We start from the raw sequence: 12,813 nt of genomic DNA on the forward strand, positions 1-12,813 counted from the left end.
TCCTCCACTATTTGGGCTCAAACCTGTCTCTACAACTCTCATATAAAAACTCCTATCCCAACCCAAACCATGCTCTAATGCACTTGACAACATCCCCTCACCCTATCTAAAACTTGCCGCAGATGGGATCGCTCTCCCAATCAGTATCATTATAAAGAGATCAATAAAAGAATCCTACATCCCCAAACTCTGGCGCTCAGCCTTCATCCTCCCTTTCCACAAGGGAGGAAACAATACTTGCATCTCAAACTTCAGCCCTATTGCCTTACTCTCCTCGATCTCTAAAATCCTTGAAAAGTGCATCCACCTCCAACTTATGCCATTTCTCACGCAAAATAACCTCTTCACACCCACCCAGCATGGCTTCCGCCCTAGCCACAGCACCAACACAGCCCTAATCTCTTTCTTAGATACTGTTAATAAAGCCAGAGACTCAGGACAGCTAGTATCTACTGTTCTACTTGATCTGTCCAAGGCTTTTGACACTGTCTCCCACAACCATCTTCTTTACCATCTCTCTAACCTTCACATCTCACCAAAAACTCTTTCCTGGTTCTCCAGCTACCTATCAGAAAGATCTCAGGCTGTCAAATGGAAAAACACCATCTCTTCTTTCTTACCCACCCCCACTGGTGTTCCACAGGGATCCATCCTCAGCCCTATTCTATTTAACATCTTCATCAATAACTTCCACACTGCTATACCCGACACCAAAATCATTCAATATGTAGATGACTCTACCTCAAACCTCCCTGAACTGCTGTCTAAAACCCAGACTGCCTTCTCCAAAACTGAAAACCACCTCTCTCTTAACGCTAGCAAATCCAAAATTATTCTATTCTCACCTTCTAAGAACTGCTCCTTCAAAAAAATCCTCAGCCAAACAAGCACACCTATAGAAGTCGTCAATTCCGCTAAACTTCTCGACATAATTGTTGACGAACAACTAAAGTTCGATGTACATGTACAACAAAACATAAAATAAAACACCAGAAGCTAGGTACGTTGTATAGGAACAACCACTTTCTCTCTAACACAACAAGGCACACTCTGGCCTCTACTTTTCTCCTTCCTTCCTTACTATATGGTGCACCTCTCCTAACCAACCTGTCTTCCTCTACCACCTCTAAACTAGAAAGCTGCTACAATAAAATCGCTAAATTTGCCTCAAAAGCCAAAAACTCCACTTATCACTGCCTCCCCCTACAATCCCTGAACTGGCTAGAACTACCAAACTACTTAGATTACCTACAACTCTCCATAGCACACTCACTCATATTTTATCCTGCTAAATGCCCTTCTCTAACCAATATCCTTCCACCTTATATTCCCAACAGAGCCCTTAGATCTGAACATCAGAACTTAATTTCTATTCACAAATCTAAACATCTTGCCGACCAGATGCTCCTCTCCTATGCCCTTGGAAACAAATGGAACCCCCCCCCCATTAAGAACCACCCCAAACACTGAAAATTTCAAGGCCCTACTTTTCAAATACTTGTCTACTAAACAGAAATGCCCCTGCCTCCTGCCTACTTAATCTGGGACCACTTCTAGTATGAGTCTCCTCTTTTTGATTCATTTACCCTATCTTCCTCCTATGGACTTATTCCTTCAAGTATATCGATCTCTCTCTTTGCAATTCTCCTGCAGCTTTATCCCTCTACTTAACTACTTCTACCCCTAGAGCTAGATTTGCTCACCAAAACTGGTAAATACCACCTAATCCTTCACTCCTACAGCTATACTTGCTGAACAAAACTTGTAAATAACTACACAATCCTTCTACTCCCATAACTATACCTGCTCAACAAAACATGTAAATATTGTAAATATAGAGCAGAAATTTCTATCTCTAATACTTTCACTCAAAACGCTACCACAATTTCTCCTTCCTTTCAACCTTAACTATCTTTTAGGAATCTTTAAGAAATACTACTATGCAAATGTAGTAACCATAACTTAAGTATGAATTGTACTCTCATACTGTCCTGTATTTGTTGAAATCGTATTCTGCAAAATGTTTAATGCTTTCTAAATTCTTGATTGTGTTAAAATCCTGTATGTAATATTTTTTATGCATTTTCAGAGCTTTTCTCCCCGGGCCTCCACTGAAAATGGGCCATGTTGACCGAGTGGACTTCCGTGGTAATCAAACTGGAATAAATAAATAAATAAAATACCAAAGCAACAGAAATGGACAACCAAATTCTTTCCCTAGGAAAAAATTTGGTTTTCTGTTGCTTCGATATTTTCAGCTTTTGCTGAATAGGGGTCGATATTAGAACATTCAAAGTTTTGAAACTTTGATGTTCTAATATAGACCCGTATAACCTACATGCTTCATTTCATCAGGGTGTCTTTTTTTTTTTTTTTTGTCAGGACCTTGTTTTGATCTGTTCAGGTACAGCTGAGTCTACACATTGGTATAGGTGTTTATACTGGGCATTTGTGTGCACCTCTGTATAGGAGTCTTTGTTGACAGTGGTGGCAGGAGGCGTGACAGACACTATTTATGCCAGTGTTTAGGAGGCTATAGTTTGCTTTGGAAAATATTTTTATCCTTTTTGCTGTTGGGGGTGGTGGGGGGGGGTCAGTATGATCATTATTTCGTATGAGACTGATTCATGATCAGAATTACCAGGGAGGGTAACACACGGGGGGGTGGTGCAGAGACCCGCTATGTTGGTGACTATTAAGTCTAGGACATTCAAGCCCCTTGTGGGGGTGCAGACTATCTGTTCTAGAGTATTTGTATTAACAAACAAGTCCAGAAACCTTAGGGTGAGTGTGTTTTTTCTGATATATGCATCCCAATCACTGGAAGGATAGTTGAAATCACCCATGACCAAGGTGTTTGACTGTATAGTGAGTGACTCAAGTAGGTCCAGGTAGGCAGAGTGGTTCTTGTAGTTCATGGTGGGGGAGCTATAGCTAACAATGATATGGAAGGGAGTTTTACCTACAGAATGTAATGCACCTTTTTCCAGGTATTTTGGCTATACATATCATTCAGATTGAGACTCGTAGAATCAACTAAAATTGATTCATATGCTATTAAAATCTGTTTCCTGAGGAACAAATTCCAACATCATGTCATGCAGAGCAGCATCCTTGTAACTTAAAAGTAACCCTAGATCATTGGAAAGTCAATCTCAAATTTTCCTGCAGTCTATCTTATCTTACCCTTCTTGAGGCTAGAGGGAACTTCTAAATAGGAGTTTTTGGCTAGGCTTGAAATGGTATGCAGATAGATTGCCTAGTAATCGCCTATTAATCTAAAGAAGCCATATATGTTCTTTACATAATAACAGAAAACAGATATATGTGTGTATGTATGTATTTATGAATGAATTAAATGTTGTAAACCGTCAAAAACTGAAAAACGGCACCATGGTCACAACTGGTAGAATTCTGGGACAGCTGATACAAGGTGTCATACTGACGAGTTACAAACTTAACTTTGAGGTGATTTTCCCCTCAGAAAATATTACTACCCAGCAGTAACTACCAGTGATGAAACTGTTTAGTTGTTTCCTTTTTTTTTTGGTGTGGAGGTGAGTGTTCTCACTTTCTGTGAATGTCAACAGCTTGGTAATACATTTTTAAAGGATTTTCTGAGGCGCAAGCTTATTCCCTCCCCTTCTCTGTTCACTTCACTTCATTATTTTCTTGAGTTTGTACAAGAGAAGGATTTAAATGAATAATGGGCTACATTAAGTTCGCATGAGACAGGAGAGTACTTTAACTTATAAAAGAGTAAACTGGGGTATATATGCTTAACTGGCACCTTTAAATATGTAGTACTTTTCCAATGCTGTACATAAACTAAGTTATAGTCAACTTTATGTCTTACTGTATTATTTTCTCTTCTTTTTGACATTAGGTTTGGACGTCGCCCTGTGCTGATATTTTCGGTTGCATTCATATTGGTCTTTGGATTGACTGTGGCACTCTCTGTAGATATCACCATGTTTAGTACGCTGAGATTTTTTGAAGGATTTTGCCTGGCAGGAATAACTCTCTCTCTTTATATTATAAGTGAGTTTTCATTACTTTTACATTTTTATGTATGGTACAAGCATGTCTATGTGTTGCTGGGCATTTTTTTGAAAATAAGAAAAATATAACCATGTCCCCCTGTATGTTTGAAAATATCTATATATTTTAAGTCATTATTTCTTTTGGGTGCCTCTTAACTAACTGGATTCTGAGGTAACGTATAGTAAGATGGATTTGTGTTCATAGTATGGGAGATTTCCACAAGATTTTCTTACCTGTATGAAAAACAAACATGGTATATGTATTTGTGTCTTCAGGATGAATCTCATCAGTTCTACACTTAGCATTGTGTTTTTTACTGAGCCATGTAAAATGGCAACTACTGTGATAAAACGTAGTTTGCCAACAACATAATTTGCCACAGACATAGTGATCACATGCTGTATATTATATAGTATGCTGTTTTCATGTGTGCCCCAGTTTGATGTACCTGGGTACTGTTGCACAGTACTGGTAGCTGGGTGCTGTTGCAGAGCACTAGTAACTGGGTGCTGTTGTACAGTACTGCTACCTGAATGCTGTTGCACAGTACTGGTACTGGTACCTGGCTGCTGTTGTACCGCAGTGGTACCTGGCTGCTGTTGTACCACACTGGTACCTGGGTACTGTTGTACAGTGCTGCTACCTGGGTGCTGTTGTACTGTACAGATAACTGGGTGCTGTTGTACAGTACTGCTACCTGGGTGCTGTTGCACGGTACTGGTACCCGAGTGCTGTTGCACGGTACTGGTACCTGGATGCTGTTGCAAGGTACTGGTGCCTGAGTGCTTTTGTACGGTACTGGTGCCTGGGTGCTGTTGCATGGGACTTGTGACTGGGTGCTCTTATACAGTACTGGTACCTGGGTGCTGTTATATAGTACTGGTACCTGGGTGTTGTGGAACAGTACTGGTACTTGGGTGCTGTTGTATGGTACTGGTACCGGGGTGCTGTTGCACGGTACTGGTGTCTGGGTGCTTTTGTACAGTACTAGTACCTGGGTACTGTTGCACAGTACTGGTACCTGGATGCTGTTATATAGTACTGGTACTTGGGTGCTGTTATACAGTACTGGTACCTGGGTGCTGTTGTACAGTACTGGTGCCTGGATGCTGTTGTACAGTACTGGTACCTGGATGCTGTTGTACAGTGCTTCTACCTTGGTGCTGTTGTACAGTACTGGTACCTGGCTGCTGTTGTACAGTACTGGTACCTGGGTGCTGTTTTACGGTACTGGTACCTGGGTGCTGTTGCATGGTACTGATATTTGGGTACTGTTGTCAGCTGCTGCCCCTCATATAAGGTTGCCACCTTGGAAACATGCCAGTTAGCTACATATTTGTTGTTGCCAAATATACTCTGCTGTATAGCTGTACTTGCTGGCTGTTTTGGCATTTTTAACAGTAGATTTTAGGCAGTCACAAATGACAATATTTAGCAATCCTTAGTAAGTGCTTAAGATGTTCCTGAATGATCCAGTGCAGAGACAGCCTTCCCAGTGGGTAATTAGTGCACTTTCTATTGTTTTGCTTATCATTCTGTCTTAAATATTCTTTGCAATACACCCGGCATAGTATTACTCATTGTGCAGTCAACACTTTGCAAGTAAACATGTTTTTTGGTGTTTTGGAATACCTAGAGCTACACTGGGTATGCAGAGTAAAACAAATGTGTTATTGGTGCTTGTGGAACATGTGGAACAGTGACATCAACATGATCAGCAATGAATCTGAAAAGGCAAACGTGCTATGACAGTATCTGTGGAGAAAAGGGATCGGAGCTGCTCTAGTTTTAGTAAGGGGTAAACGGAAGCTGTTCTCAAACATTCGCAACTCAGAATTTGTTGCTGTCTGAGGTACCACAAGTTGTGTTACTTAATAGTTTTCAAGTACATTAATCAAGCTCTTTGCAATACACCATTTTATCGTGGTTATTTACCACTCTAACTTGTGCTATGACGTCAGTTGCAGACTGCATATGAAAGCAGCAAAAGTTTGTGTGTGTGATGACTGTGAATAACTAATTGGACACTTGTCGCTATTGGGAATTTTTTTATAATCATGTTTGTGAAGGTAGACAGCAATAACACCTAAATAGCATACTTATTTATATCAGGTGCTACATTTTCTACAGTAGGTTCAAAATGTCTACATCCCCACAAAGCCATGTCACTTGCATCTTTGAAGCTCATTCAGTCCGTATTTCCTATTTATAGTGTACACTGAAAGATTATATCCAATAAATGCCATAGATGCTGTTATGCGGGTGAGACACAATAATCGTTTTGGAATTTTATAATACTGTAACACTGCTACATGAATGTTTATCTGTTATAAGACGGTAAATTTACAGAACTGTACCGTGTTTTTACTAGCCACTACATTCAGTGTTTCTGACTAAGAGAAGTTTTAGAAGGCAACCAAAATAAGTGCACAGCAGTCAGGTACCTTTCATCTGCATCCTTAATGTTGTCATTTAAGTCTGTAGTGTACAAAAATATCATTCAGAGGGGAAAGTGATTTAAAGCAGGCGGAATCATTTCAAAGTGACATCCGTAAATACAGCAAGAAAAGAAGAAGAATGCAGCACATCAAAAAGGAGACAAAATTGCAGCAAACTGCCATTTATTCCCTGTAGTCCAACAGAAGACAGAACAAACTGGTCTCAATGTATTACAGCATCTTCCTTGGTACTCATCTGATGACATCATTTCCTTTAAGCTATCTTATAGTGAAAAATCAAATGAACACTTCAGACTTTCCTGCTTGGCACAAATGACAACAACAACAAAAAGCATAATTATGAATACGAGCGTGTAAGGATCAAAGTAACAACCTCCAGATCATAAGACTGATGCTCTGCCAAAGCAGGGAATTATTTTCTCTGTTAGATAAAATGTAACAAAATAGCACTTAAATCAAAAATATAAAACTGAAAACATGATATCAAAGTATGTTAATTTAGTAGTGCTCATTAAGTCCAGGGGAAAATGCCCCATAGGGTGGCAATCCGTTTATGAAATGTCAGCCACCTTTATTTGGTATGTCAGATGTTATGGCATCAATACCTGCATAATAAAAATGTAGCCTCAAGGTGTTTTAAACTGTTTGAATAGCACACTAGTTTCTTTCTGTACCTCACATCAGTGAAGTGTTGGATATCCACATTGATAGTTTCCTGGAAGTCTGGCCAACATAAAATGCTGAGCATGTGCAGGTAGCAAAGTAAAGGACCCACTGACTTGTGCAAGTTATAAACACAGAGATATTGAGCAACCTAGGTGTGTTAGAAGAGGTGAAGCATTTATTTTTTAGCATATGCTTACAGCCTGCACATCGGCCAAATGTGGAGCTACCCTTAAGAATGTCTTCCTTGATGGAATATTTCTGTGGTAAAATTCTCTTCAGTGTACTGGGTACTCTGTGTGCAACTTAAACATTTAAGCAATAACCCATGTCTGGGTGTGGATAATGCTGGATTTACCCACGGTTGGCGTGGTTTGGTCATGAGGGCATTACCCACACCCAGAAGTGGCTTATTGATATTATATAATGACATTATTTAAGAAAAAAAGTACCTGGTTTTCTTAAATAATGGCATTGTATAATGCCTCCTTGCTGCCCGGTATTCTGCGGCAGTTCTGATGTACTGTGCATGCGTATGCTTACGCAGTACATCAGAGCTGTGGGTGGAAGCAATGGAGAAAGTAAGATCTCCGTTGCTTTTTAAAAAGTGTCTCGCTATGTTAAAGGAGTTTAACATAGCAAGACAGCTTTAAAAAAAGCAACGGAGATCTTCCTTTCTCCATTGCTTTTTTTAAAGCTGTCTCGCTATGTTAAACTCCTTTAACATAGCGAGGCACTTTCTAAAAAGCAATGGAGATCTTGCTTTCTCCATTGCTGTAAGAAAAAAAAAAAGACTTATACTAATGGAAAAAGTCTGGGCGACCGAACCTTTTTCCATTACTATAAGCCTGATTTACAACTTGCACGCTGACCAATCAACGTGCACGTTTTGGAATATTAATGGGGGGTCATTGTATAATGTACAATAAATTTACCTCATCTGAAAGAGAAATAACATTTGTTGGCTATTCTTTCTAGATCTTATACAAGAATATTCCAATGTTTATTAATGAGATCTCTAAATCTGCCAGTATTGGAACCATAAGGGGTAACCAGATGAAGAGCATATTGTGTTATTGATGTTTTTGATATTGTAAAATTTCAGCTGTATTTGGGGTGTCAACAAAGCATTTAGCCTCAGAAATGACACCTGTTTATAACCACAACGTTTGAACTTAAATGTTGTATCTGATGCTGCCTTGTTGTAATTGACTATAGAGGAACTTTTCACATGGAAGAACTTTGACTTAGATATGTTCTGTATAATGTCCCCCCCATTACAACTGTCTGCATAATGTAAAGAATTTTTGTGATATGCTTTCTTGAAAATGTCAGTAAGATCTCCATTGCTTTTTAAAAAGTGTCTCGCTATGTTAAAGGAGTTTAAAATAGCGAGACAGCTTTAAAAAAAGCAACGGAGATCTTCCTTTCTCCGTTGCTTTTTTTAAAGCTGTCTCGCTATGTTAAACTCCTTTAACATAGCGAGACACTTTCTAAAAAGCAATGGAGATCTTGCTTTCTCCATTGCTGTATTTGTTATCATAATATCCAAAAATGAAATACTAGTAGTGCTGAAATTTAACACAAAATTCAGAGCTGTCTGTTAAAAAGCCCTTAATGTGCACTGTGAGAAAATGATTGAAGAGTACACAGATCTGCTATAGAATAGAGAAGCTAAGGGACTAGGTAGTACAAGTCCCTAATGCCCCTAATTCATCCTGCTGCTGCACTATAAAAACTTTGAACTGTGCCTCATCTCAGCTACAGATTGTTTAAAAACCTTGTTAAAAGTTACAGTATGATAACTTTAAGTAAGGTAAGGCTTTTTCAGCTAAACTTTGCCCTTAGAAGTGTGGTACACTACGTTAACAAAAATATTTATTTATACTATTAGTTGCAGGTATTAGCTTACTCAGCTACCTATGCTGTCCTATTAATGCACACTGATTCATAGGTTCATAGATTGGTACTAGGCTATTGGCCCTATGGCCTGTACAAGCCTAGCCATAACAATTCCCTGGCTATTTCTTCCCACACTATTTGCTTCCCTGGACCCCTGTCTAGCAGGGCGACTGATGGGATCCCCAGGGTGAATTTCCTTTCTCCCATCCAATAGTCAAGGTTCCTTTTGAAGAGGGCCAAAGAGGTGCTCTGCTTGACATGTATGGGCAGTCTGGGGAGTCTCTGGGTCAGGAACCTATCCCTCCAGCATGTTTTGTTTATTGTGATGACAAGGTTTAGATCCCTGGAGCATGTGGCTCTGAGGGATTGGGATTTCTTTAAGTGTAGCATGTCCAACAGCTTTGGGTTTGACATGGCCTTGTATGTTAAGCAGAGATCGCCTCTGAGTAGACGATATGTGAAAGAGCATAACTGGAGTTTTTAAGGCGGTCAGCTTAGGGCATCTGCTTTAGGCCTGTGATTCTTTTAGTGAGGTATTTCTGTGGCCTTTCCAGTTGTTGCAGATGTCTTGAGAGATACATACCAAACGGGGCATAGTATTCTATAATGGGTCTAATGAGGGATGAGTACAGTGGGACAATGACCTCCTTTTTTCTGGATGAAATGCCCTTAGTGATTAGGTGTGCCACATAGAAGGATTTCCTGACTGTTGTGGCGATGTGGTTATTGAAGGTGAGGCCACTGTCCACCTGTGTCCCTAAGTCACTTATCACACTTTCGGTGTTTAGTGTGCTGCCACCTATGTGGTAATTCACGGGTACATGTTTTTTCCCAAAGGGAATAACTATACATTTCTTGGCATTGAGCTTGAGCCCATGGCTCTGGCACCAAGCATCTGTTTCTGTAAGGCCCTTTTGTAGAGTACACACATCATTTTGAGATTCAATAATGGCTCCCAGTTTGCAGTCATCTACAAACTTTGGTACTGATAGTAATTCGTCCTTCACTTCTCTAATTGATTTGTTTATTCTTCAGCCATTTCCTCCCAAAGTACATGTGTTGTCCTTAAGGGCTTTTAAGCTATTTTCTCTGATTGATTATTTTTTTTTGTGTGTGTACTAACTCAGGGAGCTGACCCACTGCAAGTGGCTTTTCCCTTCACCCATCCCCCATGCCATCCTATTTATATATACTTAACCACTCCTACAATATGCATCACTGATAATCAACCAATCAAAACTAAAGACATCATTATTCCTATTATATCACTGAGCTGGCCTTCTGCGAGTGAGATTCTTTCCCTGATTTTTGACAAAGTTTATCCAGCAGCCTTTGGATGGAAAATACATTGTTACATTACTTGTTTTCATAGACTCCTACCAAACCTTTCTCCCCATTTTACCATTATCTCTCTGACCCTCCAGGCAACCCAGCTTAACTTATCCTCAAATAATTCTTGACATCTTAACTCCAGCTAACTCTGATAACTCATAATTCCTTGACCCCCCCAACCAAGCAGTATAGCATTATTATAGTCTATAATCTCTTAATCACACACTGGATTTTGCTACATAGTTAATAGACCACTACCACCACCTGTCTTTACTATATCTAACATTCTGACAAACTCAGCATTAACCCATCAATGACAACACTTTCTCATAATTAACTTAGTGAAATTAGAGGTCTCTTTTTACCTAAGCACTTCCCTTTTCTATATATTCTTCTTAAGGCAAACTCTGACCACTCTTCTCACAGCTGTGTTGTAAACATTTGCCTTCCCTTGTACACTTTCTTTCTCACTAAGTGTAACGTCCTTCTTCCTTTACACATTTCTGGCTTACAGAAGTGTGCTGCTACAGTAGTAATGTAGCCTAAATAGAACTTGTCAGATAATCCGCCCCCTTCTTTTCTCCCACTTCTTCCTCTCACTCCACTCTTCCGTGTGATTATACTTAGTTCCTTCACTTTTGGCCTATGTTTATATCCTGACTGTTTACCCCTTCATTCCCAGCTGCTTTCAGCCCATATACTACCACTAGTCCAGAAATCTAGGTGACAGATAGGCTGTGGCCCTTAACTATGCACATAGCCTTGGTGGCAGGTATGCTGTGGACCTTTACTATGCACATAACCTTAGTGGCAAGTAGGCTGCGGACCTTAAATATGCACACAGTGTAGGTGGCAGGTAGGCTGTGGACCTTAAATCTGCACACAGTGTAGGTGGCAGGTAGGCTGTGGACCTTAGCTATGCACATAGCCTAGGTAGCATGTAGGTTGTGGACCTTACCTATGCACATAGCCTAGGTGGCAGGTAGGCTGTGGACCTTAGCTATGCACATAGCCTAGGTGGCAGGTAGGCTGTGGTCCTTTTCTCATTTGGCCATTTTAACTCTTAGCCTAGGTGGCTTGGCTGTGTTTAGCATTCTTTTAACTCATAGCATAGTTTACAGATAGTAAGTTTCCTCTTAGTCTTATTAGGATGGAAAATATATTGTTACATTACTTATTTTCATAGACTCCTACCAACCTTTTATCTCCACCTCTCTGACCCTCCATTTACCCTGTTATATTATCTATTACACCTCTGACATTTCCCCATCCATCCTCTGTCTATATATTTACAAGTTATTAACCGAATAGATTAATTTTTGTGGAGCTTTTCTTTCCAGGCCTCCACTGTAAAAGGAATATTTCTGATGCCAGGATGGACTTTCCTGGTCAAAAAATGCAAAATAAAAATAAATAAATGTTTTATATATATATATATATATATATATATATATATATATATATATATATATATATATATATATATATATATATATGTATATATATATATATATATATATATATATATATATATATATATATATATATATATATATATATATATATATATATATATATATATATATATATATATATATATATATATATATATATATATATATATATATACATACGTATATATATATATATATATATATATATATATATATATCATTAATAAAGCACCTTGTATTTTTTGGGCTATATAGGTAATAACTGCTGGCCAGTATTTGCCCCTTAGTAAAATGTCATTTTTTCATTAGGTTTAGACAGTTTCACGAACACAGAGCTGTAACGTGGTAATGTCTGTTTATACAACTAATATGCTGTTAGATCTTAGCTATCACAGATTAGGTAATATTGATAGTTCAGTTTCTAGACACTATGCACTGCCTGCAGATCACAGCAGTTCTCAAATGATAAACAAGATTATACTACAGTTTGAAACAGTTTTCATTAACTTAGCAGTGAAGTCCTAAGCTGAAAACGTCGCAGTGACCAACCATCTTAAGTCAGGTTGCAAACTGAGAGAATGAGAGAAGTGCTGAATAAACGTGGATATTAGCATGAGCTTAGTAATGGTTAAATTCACAGGATTATTGTCCGGGGAGGGCGTGTGTGTGTGTGTGTGTGTGTGTGTGTGTGTGTGTGTGTGTGTGGATATATATATATATATATATATATATATATATATATATATATATATATATATTGCAAGTACTAAAAGCACCTGTACATTTAAGAGAGATTCTACAGTCAGGGCAAGGTGGTAAAAAAGAAAGTTCTGCAAGCAAAATTAAATTAAAGAAGTGAGGTTATATCTGTAATGTTAGTTGAAAGAGTGTGCTACATTAAAGAAAAGTATAGTCTTGGATTTAGCAATAGATTGTGTATTAAGTCTTTGTTATGGACT

General features: G+C 38.7%; 1 protein-coding gene across 2 annotated transcripts in view; it reads left to right on the forward strand.

The window, feature by feature from the left end:
* Nucleotides 1–12,813, forward strand: part of SLC22A23 (solute carrier family 22 member 23) — a 1,393,214-nt gene that overhangs the window by 673,085 nt on the left and 707,316 nt on the right. For both annotated transcript variants that reach the window (XM_044081567.1, XM_044081566.1), the window contains exon 3: nucleotides 3,887–4,041. In XM_044081567.1, the coding sequence (XP_043937502.1) occupies nucleotides 3,887–4,041 (155 nt within the window). The remainder of the gene's footprint in view (nucleotides 1–3,886; nucleotides 4,042–12,813) is intronic.

The sequence above is a fragment of the Protopterus annectens genome, chromosome 1.part1 (assembly GCF_019279795.1).
Source record: "Protopterus annectens isolate FY-2018-M chromosome 1.part1, PAN1.0, whole genome shotgun sequence".
Lineage (NCBI taxonomy): Eukaryota > Metazoa > Chordata > Ceratodontiformes > Protopteridae > Protopterus > Protopterus annectens.